Raw genomic sequence first — 24,145 nt, forward strand, 5'->3', positions numbered from 1 at the left:
ATATGATTTTTTTTTAAAATATGGTTTTTAGGGTGACGGGTTTTTTTATTTGAGGGAGTATTTTTTGATTGGGAAGTGTATTTAAAAAAAAAAATTATACTAGTGAAACTTATCAAGACCTAATATTTTTTGACAGGTGAAAAAAAAATCGAATAATATATAATTTAGTAAAATTTCAAGGGCAATAAAAAAATCTATAAAAATTTATATTCCCAAATAACAAATCCAATCATATATCCCAGAAAATTATTTTCTCAATTTCTTCTTCAAAACACACGAATAAATGTAAAAATTAAAGTGTGTGATTGACAGCCGATTGAGTGCCAACTAAAATTAGTTGTATCAAATTTGTAGAATTAGTAGGAAACAGTTGCACATGGCCTTTCTTTCCAATGGGCATGCACAGATACACGTATCCCGACAATTTTTTTTTTAAATAATAATAATTATTATTGTATTCTTTTAACAACATATTGAGTACTTTGCTCCTTAGATTAATATAACAAAAAATATACCAATGGTGTTAACTTTAGTTTATCTTATGACGAGACTTCCAACGTATGAAACAAATAAATTTATGATACAGATTTATGAGTTAATCAATAAAATAATTCTAACAATTTGATGGAATGAATCCTTAAAAAAAAAAAATCGAACTTTTTTTTTATGGGAGGTTGTCTTTATAATCTGTAAAGATTTTTGGCTTTACTGGATCTCGCGATGGATCATGGACCATAGTGACCGATTTTCCTGGATATGTCATTTTCTTTTCTTTTCTTTTCTTTTTATTCTGTTTTAGTTAGACTTTAATAATAATAATAATAATAATAATAATAATAATAATAATAATAATAATAATAAAAATAAAAAAATAAATAAATAAACGGATGAGCATGACAACAGGATATTATGGAAAATATTAGTGTTTACCTTTGTTATTAACATGAAATTATAAAAGAATTCAAAATTTTTTTTTAAAAGGCATCTTTGGAAACGATATTAAGTACTAATATTACAATTTCTTGTCATCACACCTTTGCTTGCACACGAATTGAATGTAACATTGAAGCACATTGGCATATTTATTCATTTCTACAATCAAAATTCTGAAAATCACATCCTTGTCAAATAACTTTGGAGCCTGAGAATTTCAAATCAGATCCCCGTCTGCGAAACGATTCAAGATCGTGGTTTTTTTTTTTATTTATTTATTTTTTTAATAAATTAGCCCAAGGATGTGTATACGAAAGGGCCTAAACCGGTCCAGTTCTAAGAGCATTGTCTAAATCAGCAATCAAGTCATTAACATCTTCGATTCCCACGGAGATGCGCACAAGATCCTCAGTTAAACCTCTGGCCTCACGTACGGCAGCTGGTATGCTTGCATGAGACATAAAGCAAGGCAAACTGATAAGGGACTTCACACTTCCTGCAAACATTGGTGTCTGAGTTAAACTAAAGAGCTTTTAGCATCACCATCAACTAGTGAGACATAGCGCTGCTGCACCAAATGATTGTGCACGTGCTCGATTGTGTGCGCGTGCGCTTGCCTGGCAAGAGACTAGAAAAAGATTTAGATCGTGGGGGGATTCAAGAAAATAATTATAAAACAAGGAGTTACCAAAACTGACGGTTAAGCTGAAATACTTGGTTGTCTCGGCTATATGCTTAGAAAGTTCCAGTGACCCCGTCAAGAAACTGAATACAGATCCAGCGCCCTTCGCCTGCATCAAGTGAATAATTGAACCAATTGATGTACAAGGTTAAATTTCCAATCTCCGTGTGCATTTTTATCTTCAATTTTGTTTTCTTTTTATGGTCCAGGAGATGGCTGCCTTGTGTTGGTGCTTGGCATGATAACAACATGGATCGAGCATTTCAGTTGATTTTGTACCTGAGAGTAATGTAAAGATCGCCCGGGATGACCAGGAAGACCGGCATGATTAACCTTTTTGACCAACGGATGAGAGGAGAGGAATTCAGCAATTTTTTGCGCATTTTCCTGTTCATTGAAGTTTATTGAATCAAAAGAGAGAAAAACCAACAAATACATCGACAAAGAATCTCGGCACAGAATCATTGACAAATACCAATTACATGAGGTGTCAATATAAAACACTACAATAAGATCCCAAGAGCATTCCATTTAAGGTGCTACAAATATTTTTTAGATATTAATAGGTTTCAGTGATGCAAAAAAGAAAATGCTCCACAGCTAGATATTAATAGTTCAATACAATCATTTTTTAAAATGGGAGATGAACCCAAAGAGAGGAACAATTGAGCAAAAGTTCACCAAAGGCGCGGAGAAGCAAGTGATTACTCACATTAATCCCTACCCCCCTCCGGAAAAAAGGAAAAAAGAAATAATCCGACAGAGAGACTAGGAAATATCTGAAATTACCTGTTGCTTCTCAACCCGCAGGGCCATAGTTTTAATGCCTCTTAAACAAAGCCAACAATCAAATGGAGCTAGCCCCGAGCCTTCTGCATTCTGTAGGAAATAGAGGTCTTTCGCCAAGCTAATGAGCATTAAAAAAGAGGCAATTGCCAATTAATAAACAATGTTTGTACCGCACATAGCGAATTCATTTATCCTAAAATTCATAAAAAATTTCATTAGTACAATAACGATTAGGAAGGGGCATCCTTTATTATTGAGATCTGATCAAGCACAACAAAATGGTGAAAGCAATAACTTAAGCAAAATAGGATATTAGGAAAAAAAATCTAACACTAAAGCAAGTGAATTTCAAATGCTTCCATTCAACGTTCTACACAGTTATCTAAAATATATAAAACCGCACATTAGTAGACTTTATCGTTTTCTTTTCTAATGGATGAAAGATGAACTGATTGATGATTCATCACCATATGTTATCGTTATTTTCAAATGTTAGTGTTAGAACAACTACACCGCATAACCTTCAGATCAAACAAAAGGGTGATGTTTGGATTTGGTTTTGATATTTAGAAATTATACTATAGAATATGACGTATATCTTGTTTTAGTCCTGGTAGGGACATTTTTCGCTGTGGATATATTATATGAGAATGTCTTGATTCCAGTGATATTACGTCCGGTATATAATTTTTTAATGGTGTTGGATGTTTTTAAATAAAAAATATAGCTTTTTGTGTTAGAATACTATAATATCGGAGTACCTTTAGAGCGCGGTGAAAAGTAAAATTAAAGCGAAAGAGTGAAATATATTTTTGGGGAAGAGAGAGTTATGTTTGGTTCATTTTCTAGAAATGGAAAAAAGGGGCTAGAAAAATGAACTGAACATACCAAAGTCTTTATGTATTTCCTAAAAATATGGTCAACAAATTGATGACCGTGTTTATCTTCAACCCAGATCAACAAACAGGAACAAGATGGGAAGGTTAAGGAGGGATATCTTTTATCTTTAAAATTGAGAAGATCAGAATACAAGTAGAACATTGTAAATAAGAAGATAGTTACGAAAACATGGAATTAAGGCAGAAGTCAAATATAGGTAAAAAATCTATGAATTCACAAGTAGACGATAGTACCTTTCTCCTTTAATAGAAAGTATGCCGGCCATGAGATCACTGTGACCAGATATGAATTTAGTTGCAGAGTGCATCACAATATCTGAAAAATGATTTGACAATCCAAAGTTGTTCAAAGGTGACTCAACCATACAACAAAATATATTTTTGGTAGCAGAAACAATTACCGGCTCCAAGTTCCAAGGGTTGACACAAAACGGGAGACATGATGCTATTATCTACCAACACAAGAGCCCCATGAGCATGAGCAATCTCAGCTATTTTCTGAAAAACAAGAAGAAAAAGAACAGGTCATTATGGCTGCAGGAAATAGAAATTCCAAAATGAATAGGGAGGGTGGGGAAGAGAGTAAATATTCCGCGAAGAACCATCCAACAATTTATCCACCCATGCTACTATGATAAAGATAAATACACGGGTATTGAAGGATGTCCCACCAGATACAGAGAAAAGATTTTATCTATATATGTGTACATCATCAAACATCGAGATTTAAGAAACTAATTTTCAGGAATTGCTCCTCAATCCAAACACACAAGAGCGAAAAACACAAAAAGTGCCCTAAATACAATGAACTCAAAGAAGGTGCAACCCCGCTGTGCTACACTAAAGATTTGGCAATAAAAGGTCACCTACACGGATATCAGAAATTTGTTGTCGTGGGTTTGTTGGACTCTCCAACCACACAAGCTTTGTCCAAGGGCCAATTGCAGATGCAACCTCATCCAAATTAGTTGTATCAACACGCCTATACCAGACATGATAAAAACTAATCTTGCAACCCAATTAAGGAGGCTGTGGTATGAAAACTATTATGAAGTAAAATTATGAAGATAAATTAATACGAACTTAACCACAACCCCTGATTTAGGAGTTACTTGCGACAATAAACGGTCAGATCCACCATACATGTCATCACCAGCGACGATCTCCTCACCTGTTATTAAAAGAAGAGAACCTTGTCTTAATTCTTCACCAAGGACTGACAGACTTGGATTGGTCAAACAACAACTTCATGATCTCACACAGTTCCAGATCAAGCTGTCTCAGATGGTGATGATCAGATGATGTTTGCCACAGAGAAAAACCAATAATCTACGCAAAGGAATTGATGATAAATACAGTGAAAATACCAGTTCCAACAAGATGAGTAACTGCTGACAGAGCAGCCATTCCACTAGTGAAGCACAATGCTTGATCGGCCTTGTCAAGCTTTGCAAGAAGCCTTTAGAGTTGGCAAATAATTGATGAAAACAACATAAGAAAGTGCATGTTAACCGAGAACATAGAAAAAACAACAAATTAATGGTTCGAGAAATGTACGGACATTTCCAAAACATCTCGAGTAGGATTTCCACTTCTTGTATAACCATAAGGCCCACATTCTGTCGCAGAAGGCTTCAGAACAATCAAGTTGACCATTGATAGAACTCAAATGTTAACAGCACATCATTCCAAGAAATACACATAGATTTCACAACATATAAGCAAAAACTGAAGGTTCTAGAAAAAGAATGGCCGATATCACATGCCTAACATATTTATCGACTTAATTCTTCAAAGGGAGGCACTATAACACAAAAACTACTGAAGACAAACAACTTTATACTGAATTTATAAATGAAGATGTATGTCTTACAATCCTATTTTTTACAAATCGGAGAAAGATTCACAGCCTTGGAAGTCATCTGCAGACCCCTGGCAAGTGATTGAATTTTTATGATAAAAGAATATGGATTGACACCAGAAAATATGAATCGAAGTATAATAAATGCAGCATCTGCTCAGCAGGGATATTATTTAGAAAACAATATCTACTAATTGGTATAAACCTTTTTCAAATTAAAAAAATATTGGTATAAACCAATAATTTTTATTCAGGAAAAATCTTTTGGTAGCAGCTGCATTTTTTATCATGATGCTGAAGCATCTAAAAGTTGTGTGCATATACACTTATCTTCAAAGATACTTGGTGATGATTACAAATTATAATTGGTGTAGACGAAAATATTAATATTATCCACACTTGGAAAATTTGAATATATATCCTCAACAGATCCTTAAACAATTAAATATAGTTTGGTTAGCCTTATGAGTCAGAAACATGCAACACTGAAAATCTACCTGCTTGAAAGTAGCTGTTTGATAGAGAGGTGTGCTTAATGCGCCATAAGGATCAAATTCATTCGCAAAGTGCATCAAAAGAGTAGAAATACTCAGCTCACTTTGCTCCCTCATGTCAATGGTCTCCTTTTCTGCTGAGAGTGTATGGAGCTCTCAAACATATATAATGTAAAAATTACCCCAACACAGGAAACTATCTATCGAAGGCTAAATACTACGGAAAAACAAACTACCATTTGAACATTCCGCGATCCCGTCAACCAAAGCTGATGCGCTGACATCCATCTCTTTGTCTCTCATGCAGTTTAATTTGAAATTCTGGTGACTCGAAGAACACTTGCCCTTCTCGACCACAGTTGGTTTGCAAGCATAAAACAAAGGGCAATTCTCTTTGAGCAAACCCTAAAATATCAATATAGATTATCAGAATACCACCCTATTTGGAGCCAGGAGAAAGTTAAATAAAGGAAAAAATACACAATATGATTTCAGACAATTAGCAGTTTTGTCACAATTCCCAGTTTTAGTTCAAATGGAAACTAAGCATCCGGTTTTCCATCAAAAAGATTAATTGGATTTGGTAAGATTCAGAAATATAACAAGGTCGCCACACTTCCTCGTGTTATATTTCAGTTGAATAGAATACCATCATTGCATTTATGGCTTCTCTCTTACACAACCTATAACCTAGCCAATACCATCATGGGAACACTAAATAAGTATAACAGCCTACAGCTGTCGGTCACATGACCATATTTTCCAAGGAAATTATCAAAATCCAGCAATATCGTAAATTGCTAATTTTTGGTCATATAAAATCAATAATAAATATGATTCATGCTTATTTTTACTAAATTTAACCACCAAACAGCTCATTAACTCATTTAAGACATTGTTAACTGTTACAAGCACAACTTGAATCCTCCAAGTCCACGCTATGGATGTCCAGATCTAATGTATGGGAACATTCTCTTATATATATTGTGGATTATTATGGTATTCTCGCATGGAATAGAATTTTCAAGACCTTTGACTAACTGGATTAACCTAGCAACTTCAACCTACTCCCACATTCATTAGACCAATGCAACAAAATCACACTACATTAACGAGCAAGAATGATGCATTTAAATACCTAGTATCAGGTAAAAGTGAGAAGGTGCATCTAAGAGTCGAGAACACTAGTCAACTTAGCATGTTAGGTTCTGGTTCTACTACAAAATTCACGGGATGTAAAAAATGGTCTTCCCTTTCGAGTTTGGAGGCTTTTTCAGGTTCATGGACTTAATTGGACCCTTATTCACGTTTTAAAAAGTCTCTAACCAAACGGAAGACTAACCCAAATGCTTGAAATTTCTTCCCTTTTCTGCCAATATCCTACACGTCCAAGAAACCCTTTTAAGGCTTTAAGAAGCCAGTGAAAAAAATTATGAAAACGGGGGAAAAACAAACAAAAAGCACATCACTTTTGGTCTTACACCAGGAAATGCCAACAGTCCCGTGTTAAAATAACCACAGCCAGCTAATATGAGCGCATATCTGATAATTTACCTCAAAACTCCTAATACCATCACCATCCCATAGAGTAAAAAAACTTCATTTAGGTATCACAGCAGTTGATGGATACTCAAAGCTTTCATTTGCTATTATGACAAACGCCTATAATCAGGCGCAAGTGTACTTCCATGCGAAAAAAATAATACTTACCCCACGGTCAATTGAGTTTGTTGAAATATATGAAAAGAGTGATCCGAGGGACAAAGCAGAAGCTGCCATCGTTAATTTTCAGCGATGAGACAGACGAGGTTGAATAAAACGGGCGAACAAATACCTACAAAACGTCCAAAGAAATTACAAGAATAAATATATATACGGTGTTACACTTCGGTATGTTCGTCAGGTATTGTCAGTTCTATGGAATTACTCCACGTCCTTCCCGCCCCCACACACACATAGTTCGAATCGAGCACATCAGCATATTTGGCAAATAACCCTGAATCTAGGTGGAGAAAAAAACTTGGCTTGATGCCGCCGACAGATGTATCGCCGGGCGGGGCTCGGTGGTGGGTCTGTAAAATTGGGTCGGCCCAGCGGCGCGTGTATTAGTGGAAGGGGTTACAAAAATAAGCAGCAGCCTTTTTCTTGTTCATGATTTTAAGTATTTTTTAGTAAATAATCAATTTTTTTTATAAATCACAGTGATAATCAACGTTGGTCCCTGTAGTTTGTGTCCATTCTCGATTTTATCCCTCAATATATTCATATATCGATTTAGTCCCTAAAACTTTTAAAATAATATTGAAAGAGTCATTGACATTAAACTTGACTGTCAACAATATACTGTTTGAATGTGTATATCATACTATTTTATTCTATGCTCAAATTAAATTATAAAAACCCTTATGTTTGCATTTGAGGCAATGGACTTAAATATGTGAATTTCGATTATAGTTTTAATTTTAACTATGAAACAATAGATGAAATTTTAAATCTATATATAACTTATTTCACATTAATTACACAAAATATAATGAATTTCAAATACCCCAATATCATTATTGGACGAACTTGACATTACATTAGCTCATTTTAAAATAAAAAACAAACTAACACATTCTAGCCATAATTTCAATCAAGTTCAAACTCGAATTTAATTGAAATTCATCTGAATTCATAATAGTTGATTTTTCTTATAAAAAATATTCAAAGTAAAGTTTAAATAAATAAACATATTTAAAATTAGAAAGAAAGCAAGAAAATCACTGAAAAGCTAAAGCCTAAAATGAAGAGAGTACAGTAGAAGTTGAATTGGAATAAATGGAACTGTATATCATAATCCTAAATCCAACCTAACAATATAATAATTGATGTCTTTTTGCCTCCACTATCATTCATCATCATCTTTCCTTTCCAGCCAGGTTGCTTCCCTCACTTATAATCCACATTCCACAGCACGGCCGCATTAAATCTCCTTGTTTCCTTTCCAACATCTGTCCTCCATTAACATTTAACACCACTACTTTCTACAGAACTTTCCAATCCCTATCTGCACATTCATATCAGAAGTTGTCGCCAAGGAAATCAAGAAAAGTGACCACAAAACCCAATCATTGTACTTTTCAAGAGAAGGGAGGTAAGGAAGATAGACCCACTTCATTTTCTTTTATTTTTTTTTATATTTGTTGATTTTGAGAACCTCTCGATACTCCTCATGGGTTGCTCTGCTTCTCGTTCCTGTAATTTCATATCTCAACAGCAAAATCCCACCTCAAAGTCATCTTCTTCACGTTCAAATTCACAGTTCCAGTCCCCTTGTTACTCGTTTTCTGATCCTTCTACTACTCCAGTTTCAAGAACTGTTTCCATTGCTACACCTCTAATACATCACCCGCCATCAAGGAAAGGGGACTCGCACCACTTTGTTTCCCTCACTTCTACTACTTATGGTTACCTTGGGCTAATGGAGCCCCAAAACCCTGGTTTTAGTGGGCAAGATTTTGCAAAATCGACGGCCCAGATGAAAAAGATTCGAGATTTAGGTGAATCTGAGGACTCTTTTTCCCCAGACTCGGTTGTCAATACGTGGGAGCTCATGGAAGGGCTAGATGACGATGAGTTTAATTTCCAAATAGTGGACTCCGATAAAAGAGAGATGGACGCGAGTGAGATGGTGAAATCTTATGATTTTGTGGAGAAAGAGGAATCTAAGCCTTTGTGGAAGCATTTGTCTGAGGAATCTTTGCTTGCAAAATTGGACTTCAATGTAGTGTCGAGTTATCGAAAGGCATTGTTAACTAAACGACATGGATATGAAAGGTTTAAAAACGTTTCAAGTCGATCCCAAAAGATCGAATCTTTGGAGTCAAATGATTCTTGTTGTGTGGTGTCCTTTGTTGATGATTTTTGTCATTTGGTCGGAGCTGATGACAGGATTGTATTGTATTATACTAGTTTGAGGGGAATTAGAAAGACTTATGAGGATTGTTGCTCGGTTCGAGTGATTCTTAGGAGTTTTAGAGTGTGTGTAGATGAAAGGGACATCTCAATGGATCAGTCATATAGGAAGGAGTTGCAGGGCGCGTTGGAAGGGAAGACACCGAGCTTGCCACAAGTATTTATCAATGGGAAGCACTTTGGCGGAGTGGAGGAGATCAAACTACTTAATGAGACTGGGGAACTGGCCAATCTTTTGGAAGGTTTCCCTCTAATGGACTTAGGATTTGTATGCAAGAATTGTGGGGATGCAAGGTTTTTGCCTTGCCCGAACTGCAACGGGAGTCGTAAGGTTTATGAAGAAGAAGGGAAATTGAGAAGGTGCCCTGATTGCAACGAGAACGGGTTGGTTCGATGCTCCGGCTGTTGCCGTTGAGTAGATTGTATATCGATCTTAATGCAAATATAATAGCATCTCTACGTGAGGTTGTTTGTTGAAAGGATTATGCTAATGAGTCATGTACCTATGGCTATTGGTGTAGGTTTTTTTGTTTATGTAATTTATTCAAATGTTTGGATTGTTCCATTACAAGGTATTCGTGTTCGTTGTCTCCTAAACAATGAGACGATTTTATATAGTACCATATGCTAGCCTCCTTAATTTTATATGCCGGTTTCATGTTGCTAATTAATTGCTTCTTTAATTCTTTTTGTGTATGAGAAAGTGATCGTTGAGATCAAACTAGATAGTCAATAATAGAATGAGACTGCATTAGAATGATTTAGAACTTTATTTATTTTGAAGGGAGAATGATGACAGAGGAGCTGATACCAATATCGAAGGTTAAAATTAAAGCTACAGAACTAGAGAGATTGTATGCTTTGCTATACTGTCCGACTTGTGAGTGAAAAATTTGTTGCTTTTGTTTTATTCTTATCTGATAAGTGGATACATTGCCGGGATATGAACATGGCACGACAATTATATCCTTAAAAAATTTATGATAGAGTACGAGATGATGCCACTGTTCACAAACATGCATATGTATGAAAACCAAATTTTTTGCTAGGAACTCGCCATGATTTTGCTGCACATGTATGTCAAATGAATTATTGACACAAAAGTCCAATTTAGTTTTACTAGGGGAGGAAAATATAATTAAAACTTTTTGGAGGACGAAATACAATTTTCTCTTATTTTTGCTCTCTCGGAGCCTCGGAGGCTTCTGATACATTTTCCACGGTCCACCACATGCGCTACCAAATGGCGAGTTCTTCAGCATCGAAGGGCTTCTCAGTTGTCGTTTTAGCTTCGGATCTCGGTATAGACGCTAGACCCTTTTTATCTCTACCGGAGGCGGCGAAGGCTGAGGAGGAGAACTGGCACGACTGCCCTTCTCTTCTACCCTCCGCCGATTATTTCTCTGACCTCGACGGCCTCCAATTCTTTCGCCTGGAAAGCGGCTGCGATAAATCGGGCTACCCTATTTTTCGCATCGTCGGAAAGTACTTTCCGGGTAAAGTTTTTGCTTCTCAATTGTAAAGGACTTTTCTTTGTAATTTGCTACTCTATTCTTGAAAAATCATGATGTGAGAGTCAGAAAAATAATTGCTGTGTCTTCTTGTGTTTGTTACCGTGATGATCAGGTTCATTATTTTCTTATATTTACCATAGTATACCTGAAACTCGGACAAAAGAATTTTTTTTTTTTTTTGCGCTTCTGGGAAACTATGAATTGAATTACGATGTACTGATGTTAAAGATGATACAATTGAAGTGGAGATTACAGTACGCAGGGTTCTTAATATTTACATTTAATTTAGTGTTTTTCAGAATATTTTCTGTAGGAGGGAGTGTTTTATACTTTTAGGGGAAAATTTGGCAGTCACATATTTAAGGATTGTAGAGATTAAACTGATATCAGAGACTTCAATTCATTTGCTTTTGATTTTGTAATTGCATCAGTTTTGTTAATGGTGAGGCTGCACATGTGATCAGTGCTGGAGGTCGGAAATAGATTCATAGTGATTTTGCTAGTTGTAAATTTTGCAAATTTGTCTTTGAAGTGGGTTTTGTATTTTACTTAAATTGTAACGTAGAGTTGAATTGACTTAGATGTAAAATATGGCTTTGTTGAAGTATAATTGGAATGAAAAGATCATTTATAAAAATAATTATAATAAGTATTTCTCTTGATTAAATCCCTTCCTATTTTATATTCCAGTTGGTAACTTGGTGTTGGCCCGTTTGTGCAGAACCTTTTATGAAATGTATGTACCACTAAAATAAAAGGCCAAAATTTGTAGTTGATAAATAATAGCTCTGTTTCGAGTCTTAATTTTCCATTGTAAGCCTTGGACCAACATTCAATTTTATACATGAAAAAATATGTAGTGAGCTTATGGTTCGCTGTTTGCACGTGAAGTGTATGTTGATTGTCTTTATATCCTTTCAGCTCACGTGATCCGTCGAGAGAGGCTGAAGAAGTATGTGTTTCACAAAATTTTAACTGAAATTCCAGATGGGCCATTTTGCATTGTGTACATCCATAGTGCTGTGCAGAAAGATGACAATTCCCCTGGCATTACAATCCTAAGGTGGATCTATGAAGAACTACCCGATGATTGTAAAGACAGACTTCAGGTTGTGTACTTTATTCATCCTGGACTTCGGTCAAGGCTTGTCTTTGCTACACTTGGGAGATTCCTTTTAAGCAAAGGGTTAGTTGTTTTTCTCATTTTTTTCACGAGAAATGTCAACATTGTGTACCAATTTATTAAGTTCCTCGGTGAAAGTAAATTATCTCATTATCCACCTCCTATGATTTGAAAGGATAAATCAGTTTTTGCTACTACAATCTACTTCTTAATGTTTATGGTTGCATCTATGCAAGGATAGCTGATGTGTCCAGGATGTCCAAATTCTCCAAATGTGGCTTATACATCTTCCAAGCTGCTCTTCAACTTTGAGTTTCCTCGATCATTATATGTCTTTTGAATGTCTATTTTGATTTCTATTTAACCAGTCCATGGAATTTAAAGCTTAGAGTATCTATAGTTTATGCTAACCTCCCCACCCCCCCTTCTTCTCTTGTTATAGTTTATATTGGAAAATCAAGTATATCAGTCGGCTTCAATATCTCTGGCAAGATATAAAGAAGGAAGATATAGAGATTCCAGAATTTGTTCAAGAGCATGACAAGATCCTGGAGCACAGACCCCTTACAGATTATGGGATTGAACCTGATCCCTTTCATTTGACCGAGGTGCCTTCAACATCCTATTCATTTGGAGGATATGAATCAGGATGGTCATCTCGAGAATACATGTCCTAGTTTGGTCATGGTTCACTGTATACGGTGTAATGGTGTGTGCTATAAGTAATGACCATTTGCACATACCCGCTGCACTAGTTTGGTCATGGTTCACTGTATGCGGTAAAATGGTGTGGTGAGCTATAAGTAATGACCATTTGCACATATCCGCTGCAAGCAAATACTTCTTCTAGAGGGCTGCAATGGTATTTAAGCATAGATCATCTCATGTATTGCCTCCCGTAACAGTATCTTATGTGGTGTTTTAATGGAAAAAATGGATTTCCGATGGATTAGCTGCTTGAATTCAGGTCTAAATCATCTTTTTTCTTTGACGTTGCCTGTACTCTATTAAATTCTGCATAACTGATAATCTTAATATAATCAAAAAATATTGTTGGGAAGATAGCATTTTGCAGAAAAATATGTTTCAGGATTATACAGAATAATAAGAAACTAAATTTGGTGTTTTAAACTGTTTAAGTTGAGTCTGTATAAACTGTAACTGCCGTTACATCGGCTTCGTTTGTGGCTCAACAATTAAAACATGTCGAGCGGTTTATTTTTCGAAATAAAAGATTGAGTTAAAAGATTGAGTTGCATTATTACTAGCAATCATAACTTTTTATACAATATATAAAAGATTGAGTTGCATAATTGCTAACAACAATAAATTATTATACAACGGTAGACATCCAGAACAAAAAGTTGATACCTGAACGAAAGTTTCGTGTTCATTTTGCATAAGTCGCAGGATCAATTGTTAGAAGGAGGTTGTTTTGTCTGTAAGCGGCAATTGCATCATTTATCTTATCTGATTGTTTATGTGGCATCATAATGAAAAGTGGTGTTTAGTTTGTTGTAAGGTTTAGAAATTTTGAGTTGTAGCGATAATAACTTTTGGCACAATGATGGACGCTTGGTCCAACATTTGCATGTTTTTGAAAGGGGCGCATTAATGAATGACATTTTTGTTAATTATATGGGCTGATAAGATGATATATGATCGGGAAACAAATGCAAAAAACACTTCTGCTAGATCTTGATGAGTTACAGTTGAGTGAGGAATTACGTCAAGAAAAGAGTCAAAGACCTCTATGTGATGACACATATAGCCAGGGAGAGCACAAGATATCCGCGTACATAGTTGCATATCTATGAAAACAAAATCATCAAACAAAGTAATACTAATAAAAGCATACATCTGAAAGACGCAGCAGCCATCAAAGTGAGTAAAACAACGCCAGTCAATTTAATAGATACTTGTGTCCCTTATATCTCAGTGTTCAATCAGAAGCATACTTCACACATCCAGCAGCAACATAACGCGAATAGGCTGCACAAAACAAGGAGGGTCACTAAAGTTAGCAGGTGGCTTCAAACTCGTTGCTTTTTGGCAAGATTTGTTGGACTTTAAATAGAAACGATGGAAGTTTGCGATTTGGTGTCTTATCAAAATTTCAACATATAATTGCAGGTATTGTTTCTTAAAAGTAGTTTGATATGAATATGAGTTAAGGTCTTTACCATCCCTCAATGAATCCCTTGTCTCCTTTGGCTTTTGTTTGTGACCAGCACTTCATCCTCTTCTTATATGCTGGGAGATTTTCCGTAGGATAACCTGCATGCAAAAGTTTCAGAAAGGTTAGTTAATGTACAGAAGTTCTGTGCTTTTGTATGTATGTGTGAGAGAGAGAGAGAGAGAGAGACCTGTAGCAGGAGGTTGTGTTGTTTGGTTCTGCATTTTGGAAAAGGAATAGGCGAAGTTTCAATGAATGTCGGATTTATTGAGGATTTTAGTGATGCTTTAGGCACATAAGAGCCTCTCTATATATAACACGGTCGATCTTGGGATGTACTTTTGAAAGCATTTGTGCAGATTAGCATGCGTTCCCACTTCATTTGATGGAAAAGTGAAGAATCATCTAATCATGTTTGAATCAAATGGCAACAATTGGGGTCTCAAGATTTAAACTTTATATCTGATATAATGATTTTTCAATTGTTGGATTCCTTGCTTGTAAAAGATTGAATAATAAAAGGCAAAAAAGGTATTTGATCACAATGCCAAAGTCAATAGAATACACGAAAGTAACTTTGGTGGAATTTTCTTTAGTTGAGAATATATTCTTCATTTCCAATAGATGAATATATTCAAGTAAAACACGTCATTAGAGAACTGGGAGTATATGAGTTTTTCATTAAATGTTTATATAGTTAAAAATTCGAACCTTTCAAATGATATTCTATATTACGTGTGTCTTGAGATAATTAAATTATTTCTAAATTTAATTTTACAAAATATAAATCATTAACCTAATATCACGCAAGACATGTTTTTACTATTGAATTTTTTTTAAGGATATATTACATGAGAGATTTGCTAGTGATATCCTATTTACCTCATATATATATTACATTTCATGGAATATATTACATTTCATCAAGCCATAAACATAAAATTGTGCATATTGGATATGTTCATGATTACTGTAGGTAATCTTTTAAAATTTTGCAAAGTATGCTGGAGTTTTCACTCACTATAATAACAGTAAGAGATTTTATACATAATGTTGAATTTCTATAAAGGGGAAAACACATGAGATGTAGTCATATTCTCGTTTTATAATGGCTCCACAAGGCAAACGCTAATACATACGACAGAAAATTTCATTAGATCATCTCAGATGAACATTTTTATAATTAAGAAACAGCATATCCTCAAAATTAACATTTCGGTTCTCGATCAGTCAGAACAAGTTGAAATCAAAAGTACCTCTCAATGTATTCAGAAGCTCCATTCTTGAAATGAGTACACCCACCAGGAAACCACCACAATTGAGCCTTCTCTCGTGTGCACAGTTTTGCCCTCCTTCACCTCAGCAACATGTGTATGATTCACATTGTTTCGCCAGACATAGTCCCTGCTAGTAGGACAACTTATCGGTATCTTATAGTCAGCTGGTGGCGGCACCAAACAAAATAAGCGCCTACTGAGTGGAGGGCAATGCCTCTCTAGCTCCTCTTCCCTGGAAAGATCTAACTTTGGTAGTAACTCTTTGGTGTAAGAACGTCGTGGCAAGGAATAAGTCACCAAGCCCTACAAACTCAAATTTCAGATACCACACAGTCAGCATAATCTCACGCCAGTTAAAAATCCAAGAATCCATTTTCTAAACAAATGGAAATTCTGCTGTTGCATCAACTAATTAGCAGTAATTAGTGAATTCATTAATATCAAATCCTAATGCATTAACCAGAGTTAACTGAATCATTGGAGATTGATACAGATGTTTCGTCCCGTTGCACGGCCGGCTGTTCAAATGGTACAATAGGGAGACGTGGAGCTGTTTCCGAAGAGAGTGCCGATATAGAAAGAAGCAACCATTGTTAAAAGGATGAACATTATGCGTTGGTCCGTCTTCCAATCAAAGGCTCCCGCGTTGAAAAATCCCACCATTTTTCCTACCTCGGTAATCACTCCGGCATCAATATGAAGATAAATTAATCGGTTGAAGAGAGCTGAATTCTGAATGAAATAGTTGTGCAGCGGTAGATCGAGAGATGGTGTGCGTGAAATGTGTGCCAGTTATGTGAGAGAGAGAGAGGGGAGGGCTGGCAATCTTGACTGAGAAAGCTATGGCGTCGGTGGATTCACTGAAATTCTGGAATAAACCAGAGCGGTGGTGATGACGAACAGAAAACGCAAAAAAAAACAAAAAAAAAAAAGCAATTATTTATTTTTTATTTCTATATCTCCACAAATAAGTAAATTTTAATTTGGAGCTGCTTTGTATTAATCATTCAATACTAATTATATAAAGTTGGTATAATTTTATCAAATTAACTATTTTATTTTATTTTATTATAATATTATTGTTTTAAATTTTAATAAGTACGACAAAACTCCATGCAAAATTTCTCCTACTTCAAATGAGCAAAACTAAATTGAATGCTTAATGATGAAAAAACTATTTGTAAGCAACTAGCGAAGTCGACTTTTGAATTTCCCTTGTAATTTTTTCAAAAATTGTAAATTTGTTATCACGAATTTCTTTCACCTTTTGGCTTTTTTTTTTTTTATAGAATCTTTTATTCAAATTTAAGGAGAAAAGTAAAAAATCCATAATTCTCAAAATCATCTACTGTTTATTAATCAGAAAATCATCTACTTTGTGTTCAAAAGCAAATTCAGAAAAGGATTCCTGATTGCTATCTGCAAGCATTAGTTATTTCGGTTGAGTGGTGAGTAGGCTTCTGTGCTTCTTTGGCTTCCCATCTGAAATCTAACCCCTGGAATCTAATTTTCGACACCCTTTTTGGATTATTCTTTATTTTATATCACACAAATAATTCCACTGATATCCGGTGAGAACGAAGATAAAGTGAATTTTTTTTAAAAAAATAAAAAAATACATTACAGTCCGGCTTAGAATGATTCGTGTCAGCTAATTCTTGGCATCTTCAGATTTTTATTTTTTTGCAGAACTCTTCATTTTCTTGAAAAAGATGGTGAAATACAGTGTCTCAGCTAAGATTTTACGGGCCCTTACGTCATCATGCAGAAATCCCAGATCATTTTCCACGGGACAATACGATTCGATACCCAAGGAAAAGGCGGATGCGGTGGTTATCGGTGCCGGCGTGGTGGGCATAGCGGTGGCGCGTGCGCTTGCTATGAGACACAGGAGAGATGTTGTAGTGATAGAGTCTGCTCCCACTTTTGGGACAGGCACAAGCTCTCGAAACAGTGAAGTTATTCACGCTGGGATTTACTATCCTCGGAATTCACTCAAGGTTCTTGCTTTCTTGAATACCATCGAACTTTCTTTTTTTGTTCTCCCGTGAGTTTGCTTCGAGTTTAATAGCTCTGAACAATTGGTATTTTGATGCTTATGTTGCCATGGCTGAAACACTGGTGTTGGATTTCTTGAATTAGGCAAGATTGAGGTTTGTTATGACTTTTGATGAAATTAATGTGAAGCAACAGTCTAAAGTTGATGTCTGGAATTGAGGTTGGATTTGGATTTGAAATCTATTCGAATGTATTTTTGTTGTTTTAGATAACCAAGATCATGATGTTCAAATACTCTCTTTGCATGTCTATACAGTATTCGTGATGAATTTTAAATTTAACAAATAATGTCATTTGAAATCAATTCGATTTTTTGTAAACAAGGAAGATATGAATTTAAAATTTGATTTATTGTTTCATTGTTATCAATAAAACTATAATCGAAATTCATGAATTTTTAATTCATTTTACCAAATTCAACCTGAATGAATTTTTATGCATTTGCACAAGCATACGTCGGTATACGCAACAACCATCTCATAGCCAAAGAATTTTTAGTCCATTTTTACAAGTTAAAGCGTTTTATCCGAGAGTATCAACTCTCTGTGGTGCTTCTTCGTGGCTGAAACGTAATGTGACCTGTAAAGAAATGTTATTTGCATCGTCTCAAAAACGTACTTTAGATGTTGTTTCATTTAGAGTAAGAGATGATTTAATTTCAGATTTCAGTTTCCCGAAACATCTCCTAAAGATCAAAGATTAAAACGAAAGTTTGAGGTCTCTTAATATTTGCACCATGATATGGTTGACACGCCTTGCTCGCTACATTTGTAAAAAGATTATGCTTCCAACAAATCGTATATATTGTTGCACAAGTTTGATAAGAAGAAGAGGAGGAAAAAAAATACACGCCTAAGTATAGTAAATGTATAAATCGTTTAGTGTAAATGATATTTGCAGGCACTTTTCTGTGTCAGAGGAAGAAAACTGATGTACAAATACTGTAAAGAGCATGAAATTCCCCATCGGCAAATTGGCAAGCTTATTGTTGCTACAAGCCCGTCAGAAATTCCAAAGTTGAACTTGTTGATGACTCGAGGAGTTGAAAATGGAGTTGAAGGGCTAAGGATGATGGAAGGTCACGAAGCTACAAGAATGGAACCTGAATTACAATGCATGAAAGCCTTACTATCACCCGTTTCTGGGATAGTCGACAGCCATTCATTTATGCTATCGTTATTGGTATATATCTTATCTTGTAACATCCAATATTTAACTGGATGCCATAAAAATCAGGAATTTATCGTGTCAATCTAGGGGGAAGCTGAAACCCATGGCACAATTTTCTCTTACAGTACCACTGTAATTGGCGGTCACCGTGGAGATGATGGTATCAATCTGCACATTTCTGAGAGCAAATCCCTTCAAAACTGGGATAAAAAATCTAGGCTAAAGCCAGATCTCATTCTCACGCCCAGGCTTGTCGTGAACTGTGCTGGACTTGGTGCCGTGGCTCTTTGTAAGAGAATGCAAGGCATAAACGAAGGAACCATTCCCAGACCCTATTTTGCTCGTGGTTGCTATTTCACACTATCAAATGTTAAAACTCCCCCGTTTCAACATTTGATCTATCCCATCCCAGAAGATGGTGGCATTGGCATCCATGTTACATTGGATTTGAGTGGGCAGGTCAAATTCGGTCCCAATGTTGAATGGATTAATGGTGCAGATGATGTCTCAAGCTTCCTTAACTTGTAAGATATCTCAAGTTAATGTGTTATATGGCGAAGATTTAACTTCTCGTTTACAGGTTTTAGTTCAAGAAAATAAAGCTCCTCTCGTGTTTCTGTCTACAAAGGTTTGATTATTCAGTGCCCAGAGATCGTGCAAACCGATTTTATTCTGAGATAAGAAGGTACTACCCTAGTTTGAAGGATGGATCATTGGAACCAGGCTATGCTGGCATTCGACCAAAACTCTGTGGGCCGGGACAGAGTCCCATTGATTTTGTGATACAGGTGATAATAATATATGCCAATTTCTTCTTTTGTTGCCAGTACATTGCATTTAACTTGACTTTAAATGCAATCTTCATCTTCAAAATTGGATTTCCCCTCTCCAACTTCTTGTGGTAGCAACTCTAGTTACATAGAGTAGCACAGATAAATGACCAAAATGGCCATGAAAATTACCATTTTGCTGTTTCATTCCACCAAGTAATATAACTTTTGATCAGTTTTGAGTTATTGCAAATCCCTCATAAGCCTTCATTTGTCTTTTCTACAGGGAGCGGAGATTCATGGTATACCAGGCCTCATTAACCTTCTTGGTATAGAATCACCTGGGCTCACTTCAAGTATGGCCATTGCAGACCATATCACTGCCACTTTATCAAAATAAATCTTTTCTCTCACATGGTTCATTGGAGGAGACGACAACCAACAGTTCGAGAGGCAATTGCATAGGACCGAAAGGAGCTATGAGGTATATCCAATCACACCCTTTTCACCGATGTTGGATTTACGTGTGAGGAAAGTGGCACCAAAGTCGATATTATTGTGATATGTAAATATTTTTTTGCTTCTATTGTGAGAAAGGTGTAGAAGACAGGGACGATTATTTCTTATCACGTTCATCGGATATCAAAACTGGTGTTCGGAATCTATTGCTTATATTTGATAATTTAAATTTGTCATGTCCACGTAGTATTGGAGGACAAAGGAGATGGTGGCCGACTGGAGCAGACGCTCTATTCTATGATTGGTATGAGGAGTTGCTCGAAGGTTGATAAGTAATAGTTGTTACTGTCAAGGAGAATATTAATATTCGACTGGTGATGCTTGGGATATCATAGGATTTAAAATTTTAATTCAAAACTCAACATGCCAACTACTGATGGACACCATGTCCCAACTTGTATACCTTCATTTATTCAATTTTTTTCAGCTCCATCTATGTTTCAAACAAGTTAGACGCCACAGGCAACGACTTTTTGTAAAGATAAGTTGCACTATCTTTTTGAGAATGCGGCTTTGTACTTGTCCGTAGAAGCTGAAATCCTCTGAAACTTCGACGAAATTACACTATTTGATTATAATATAGTCGCAAGTCCAAAACGCACACGGCCGTCGCATAACTTTGGTACAAGTCAGAATAATTAAAAAGAAAACGTGAACCATTAATGAAATAATGTAAAAAGTAATGTCATGCCACCACCCACGCGAAGACCGAGACCCTTCGAGCTCCAGTTGGGCAGCCTAACGAAAATACATGCTCCAGTCCGAAATCAAACTGGAAATGGACAGGAATAAAATATCTAATTTTATTAAATAATATTTAATATAGTATTAAAACTAAATATATATATATAATATATTGAACATTAAAAATCCTCGATCTCTTTCAGTTATTAAGTTGTGATTTCTTCGCGCTTCATATTTAATCTGCTTAATGACAAATTTAATCTAATTAATGACGACATTGCGCAGTTATCAATTGTTTTTGAGTCAGCCAGCTTAAGCGACAATGTTACTTAGAAGTGGTTGTGGTTAGGCTTTTTATTTTTGTTTTTGTTAACAAATTTGATCTTTTAATTCTAAATTAAAAATTCAATCTTTATTTCCAATCTAAACATCAAGAGAATGACTTCGAATCCAAAAATCAAGAAACCAAATATTTCCAATAAAAATATAAAATGCTTTCAATTTCATGAGCATCGAAATAAGCCAATGATAGAATACTCCTTGTAATCTTGCTAAATTTTTTGATAAAACAAAGAAAATTGAGATTCATCTTTGCTGCTCCATCATACGGCTGAAATCCTCGAAGCACACAAATCCGTCCTTGTTCCGGTCCACATCTCCGATCATCCGTCGGCAGTCTTCCACCGTGCACCGCGCGTCGCCGATTATTTCGAAGACTTTGTAAAGCTCCTCTGCAGATATCTTCCCATCCCCATCAGAGTCGAAAAAGGCGAATACCTCCCTCAGCTCCCCGTCGCAAGCCGGCTTGGCAAAATCCGAGCCGATCGCGTAGAACTCCTCCAGAGAGATGCACCCATCCCCATCTCTATCCACCTCACTCAACATCATGTTCAGATCCTCATCGCTCGGCGGCTCGGCTCCCAGACGGCTGAGCAAGGCCACCAGCTGCTCCTTCTTCACCTTCCCTTCCCGGCCTCTGTCGATCATCTCGAATGCTTGTTTGAGTTCGAGGTAAACATCAGGTGAGCCCTCAAACCACTCGCTGGATTGGATCTCCGGTGACGATGATGGGATAACGCTCGTGGGTGTGGATAACCCGCGGGGCTTCTGGAATGATCCGTCATCGGAGGATGAAGACGATGAAGTGTGGTATCCGAAAGATGACGGATCCGTCACGGACCTGGAAACGGAGCGAGATTTCTTGTGTATCTTGAAAATCTTGGTAGGGATGATCTTGGTGAGTTTCATGATGGAAACTGGAACAAGAAATAACAAAAATTTGCGAAGAGAAAGGTCTTGTGATTTGAAGGAGAACAGGAGGCTCGCGGGGGCTTATATCCAAATCCATGCGTAAGCTTCCAGGAAGTTTCCTAGAGAGAGAAAGGGCGGCGAGTCGAGAATTGGTAGTTCGGTTTTACGTGGAAATAGGTTATAGTTTAAAGTCGGTCGAATCCGTTTTATTCCATAATTTTTTATTTTAAAATATAATTATGAATATTTTATATCTTAATTAATTAATATCTTCGTTTAAACATATATTTAAAATATTTTCGACAAAATTGTTATCAAGGATCGGACCTAACCGTTAATTTCAGCTTTTACAGTCAAATTGCTTCTCTCTTGTTTCTTCTTTACGTTTCAAAGAGTAAATTACAATTTATTTATTCCAATAAAAGACCATTTAAATTTGTAATTTTCCAAAATTCAAACTTGTTCTAATTCAATTGGAACAACTTGAATTATTTATAGCATGTGTAACGCTTACAAAAATCGTGCATTCAATCATTTTTCTCCGATTTAGTTTTTATTCTAAAAAAATAAAACTATAGATTAAAGTATTCGAATTTATATTTTCTTCGTTGATGTATTCGTGTGCCGAAATATTAACAGTTCCAACATATATATATAATTATATATTGAGGACAATGAACCATCTTTTGGATTTTCCATAGGTTACAATAAATTATTCGCAAAACATTTTTACATATTCGTCTTATATATTAATTTTATAACATGTATCTTTTTTCTTATCTGTTTCATTTAAAAATTATTTTTTATATAAAAAATATTAATTTTTATTTTAAATTTAGATCTAATCGACACTTTAACAGCAAAATTGTTTCAGAGTATACCAATTAAATTATTTCCACCTTATATTTGACAATCGACATGAGTTAATGCATATTCGAAAGGTATATGAGACCCCATTCTTTCTCAGGTTTTGAATGGTTGAAAGAATATCGGTGTTTTTTTTGTTTCTCGTTATTTATAAATAATAAAGAATAGAATTATAGGTACATCGTACAACGATATTTACAACAATTATATCGTAATATTTTGCTATTATTTCGTGAGATTTTGTATTGAATTTATCGTGAGGTTTTGACAAATGAAATTTTTGTATTGAATTTTTTGTGTTGTATGAATTTGATTATACATATAGCATTAGGTAATAATAAATAGGTATAAATATCATATCAGTCAATCAATCAAATATCACGGTATTTATGGTAAACAGAAAATTTAATTTTTTAGTGTTGAAATTAGTGAAAATAACATATACAAGTTTATGTTTGATACTTTCAAATTTATAAAATGTATTTATTTAATCATCAAAATGGTATATGTTAAGAAATACTTGATCTGAAATATCCAACACACAATTATATAAGAAATCAAATATTTGAAAAAAATTCAATTTATTAACCACAGTCCATCCAGAGAAAATAATTTTTTTTAAAAAAATGTGTAGTATTTAAAAATAATATAATGGTAATATAATTTATATGTGTGGTGTAACGCAAGTTGGCTCACACAGGGGCCATCGAATACACCACTTGTGAAATACCGACTTCCATTGTCATTTTCCCTTAATTCAATTGTGGTTGCGTCCAATTATTAATGTTTCAGTATCAACAACTACTTTTCTTCGAAATTTCCTTGGCTTTTCATCAGGGACAAGTCATCGTCAAGGCGTGTGTCGTTGCTTATTTTTAATAAAGAAATTTCTCGACAAAATCCACGTAATTCTTTTACATTGAATTTGGATTCATGACTTTGAAGCTAGAAATTTCATATTTGATTTGTTTGATAAAACCAATTTTACGATGAATTTCAAATAACAAATAACTATTTTTCATGTAATTGTGATGAATTTCAAATTTATCTCATCATGAAATCATTTTAAATCATTCTATCATAAATTTTCTCAAATCTCAATCATTCAATCCAAACATAAA

General features: G+C 35.3%; 5 protein-coding genes and 1 long non-coding RNA gene across 14 annotated transcripts; 3 read left to right on the top strand and 3 right to left on the bottom strand.

Moving 5' to 3' along the window:
• Positions 1-1,207: 1,207 nt before the first annotated feature.
• On the bottom strand, positions 1,208-7,797 carry LOC140961788 (cystathionine beta-lyase, chloroplastic). Of its 5 annotated transcripts, none has more exons than XM_073420486.1 (14): positions 7,543-7,796; positions 7,369-7,430; positions 5,895-6,063; positions 5,662-5,795; positions 4,865-4,935; positions 4,671-4,762; positions 4,387-4,474; positions 4,174-4,285; positions 3,705-3,801; positions 3,538-3,619; positions 2,405-2,522; positions 1,895-2,002; positions 1,622-1,724; positions 1,208-1,429 (listed from the first exon to the last, which is right to left on the bottom strand). In XM_073420486.1, exons 3-14 carry the CDS (start codon positions 5,959-5,961, stop codon positions 1,254-1,256), a joined length of 1,248 nt encoding a protein of 415 aa, XP_073276587.1. In that variant the 5' UTR covers positions 5,962-6,063; positions 7,369-7,430; positions 7,543-7,796; the 3' UTR covers positions 1,208-1,253. The 5 variants fall into 5 exon arrangements, with proteins under 5 accessions (XP_073276587.1, XP_073276586.1, XP_073276585.1 ...); XM_073420485.1 differs by having other exon boundaries at positions 7,535-7,796; XM_073420484.1 differs by having other exon boundaries at positions 5,662-5,792; positions 7,369-7,797.
• A 759-nt stretch (positions 7,798-8,556) lies between these two features.
• On the top strand, positions 8,557-10,258 carry LOC140961896 (uncharacterized protein At5g39865-like). The gene has a single exon (XM_073420676.1). It carries the CDS (start codon positions 8,873-8,875, stop codon positions 10,028-10,030), a length of 1,158 nt encoding a protein of 385 aa, XP_073276777.1. The 5' UTR covers positions 8,557-8,872; the 3' UTR covers positions 10,031-10,258.
• A 539-nt stretch (positions 10,259-10,797) lies between these two features.
• LOC140961897 (uncharacterized) lies at positions 10,798-13,204 on the top strand. The gene is made up of 3 exons (XM_073420677.1): positions 10,798-11,111; positions 12,051-12,315; positions 12,695-13,204. The coding sequence occupies exons 1-3, from the start codon at positions 10,847-10,849 to the stop codon at positions 12,927-12,929; spliced, it is 765 nt and encodes a 254-aa protein (XP_073276778.1). The 5' UTR covers positions 10,798-10,846; the 3' UTR covers positions 12,930-13,204.
• A 709-nt stretch (positions 13,205-13,913) lies between these two features.
• LOC140961898 (uncharacterized) lies at positions 13,914-16,598 on the bottom strand. 4 transcript variants are annotated; one of them, XR_012172412.1, is made up of 4 exons: positions 16,176-16,598; positions 14,619-16,008; positions 14,436-14,529; positions 13,914-14,244 (listed from the first exon to the last, which is right to left on the bottom strand). It is a non-coding gene; the product is annotated as an uncharacterized lncRNA (long non-coding RNA). The 4 variants fall into 4 exon arrangements; XR_012172409.1 differs by having other exon boundaries at positions 16,166-16,598; XR_012172411.1 differs by lacking the exon at positions 16,176-16,598 and having other exon boundaries at positions 14,619-14,804; positions 15,685-15,699.
• Positions 16,599-17,030: 432 nt separating this feature from the next.
• On the top strand, positions 17,031-20,437 carry LOC140961895 (L-2-hydroxyglutarate dehydrogenase, mitochondrial). 2 transcript variants are annotated; one of them, XM_073420675.1, is made up of 6 exons: positions 17,031-17,153; positions 17,474-17,705; positions 18,664-18,945; positions 19,021-19,457; positions 19,562-19,721; positions 19,990-20,436. In XM_073420675.1, the coding sequence occupies exons 2-6, from the start codon at positions 17,586-17,588 to the stop codon at positions 20,101-20,103; spliced, it is 1,113 nt and encodes a 370-aa protein (XP_073276776.1). In that variant the 5' UTR covers positions 17,031-17,153; positions 17,474-17,585; the 3' UTR covers positions 20,104-20,436. The 2 variants fall into 2 exon arrangements, with proteins under 2 accessions (XP_073276776.1, XP_073276775.1); XM_073420674.1 differs by lacking the exon at positions 17,031-17,153 and having other exon boundaries at positions 17,222-17,705; positions 19,990-20,437.
• A 926-nt stretch (positions 20,438-21,363) lies between these two features.
• LOC140962189 (probable calcium-binding protein CML35) lies at positions 21,364-22,230 on the bottom strand. Its single transcript, XM_073421079.1, has one exon. It carries the CDS (start codon positions 22,152-22,154, stop codon positions 21,492-21,494), a length of 663 nt encoding a protein of 220 aa, XP_073277180.1. The 5' UTR covers positions 22,155-22,230; the 3' UTR covers positions 21,364-21,491.
• Between the last annotated feature and the right edge of the window lie 1,915 nt (positions 22,231-24,145).

The sequence above is a fragment of the Primulina huaijiensis genome, chromosome 16 (genome assembly GCF_012295235.1).
Source record: "Primulina huaijiensis isolate GDHJ02 chromosome 16, ASM1229523v2, whole genome shotgun sequence".
In the NCBI taxonomy this organism is placed as follows: domain Eukaryota; kingdom Viridiplantae; phylum Streptophyta; class Magnoliopsida; order Lamiales; family Gesneriaceae; genus Primulina; species Primulina huaijiensis.

Excerpts from the sequence above, each read along its gene's own strand:
- LOC140962189 (XM_073421079.1), bottom strand. The coding sequence starts at position 22,154 with ATGAAACTCACCAAGATCATCCCTACCAAGATTTTCAAGATACACAAG.
- LOC140961896 (XM_073420676.1), top strand. The coding sequence starts at position 8,873 with ATGGGTTGCTCTGCTTCTCGTTCCTGTAATTTCATATCTCAACAGCAA.
- LOC140961895 (XM_073420674.1), top strand. The coding sequence starts at position 17,418 with ATGGTGAAATACAGTGTCTCAGCTAAGATTTTACGGGCCCTTACGTCA. Across the intron at positions 19,458-19,561 it reads GTCTCAAGCTTCCTTAACTT|GTTTGATTATTCAGTGCCCA; the intron begins GTAAGATATCTC and ends CTGTCTACAAAG. Across the intron at positions 19,722-19,989 it reads CCATTGATTTTGTGATACAG|GGAGCGGAGATTCATGGTAT; the intron begins GTGATAATAATA and ends TCTTTTCTACAG.
- LOC140961897 (XM_073420677.1), top strand. The coding sequence starts at position 10,847 with ATGCGCTACCAAATGGCGAGTTCTTCAGCATCGAAGGGCTTCTCAGTT. Across the intron at positions 11,112-12,050 it reads CGTCGGAAAGTACTTTCCGG|CTCACGTGATCCGTCGAGAG; the intron begins GTAAAGTTTTTG and ends ATATCCTTTCAG. Across the intron at positions 12,316-12,694 it reads AGATTCCTTTTAAGCAAAGG|TTTATATTGGAAAATCAAGT; the intron begins GTTAGTTGTTTT and ends CTCTTGTTATAG.
- LOC140961788 (XM_073420483.1), bottom strand. The coding sequence starts at position 7,437 with ATGGCAGCTTCTGCTTTGTCCCTCGGATCACTCTTTTCATATATTTCA. Across the intron at positions 5,796-5,894 it reads GATCGCGGAATGTTCAAATG|CAGAAAAGGAGACCATTGAC; the intron begins GTAGTTTGTTTT and ends ATACACTCTCAG. Across the intron at positions 1,430-1,621 it reads CAGCTTAACCGTCAGTTTTG|GAAGTGTGAAGTCCCTTATC; the intron begins GTAACTCCTTGT and ends CAATGTTTGCAG.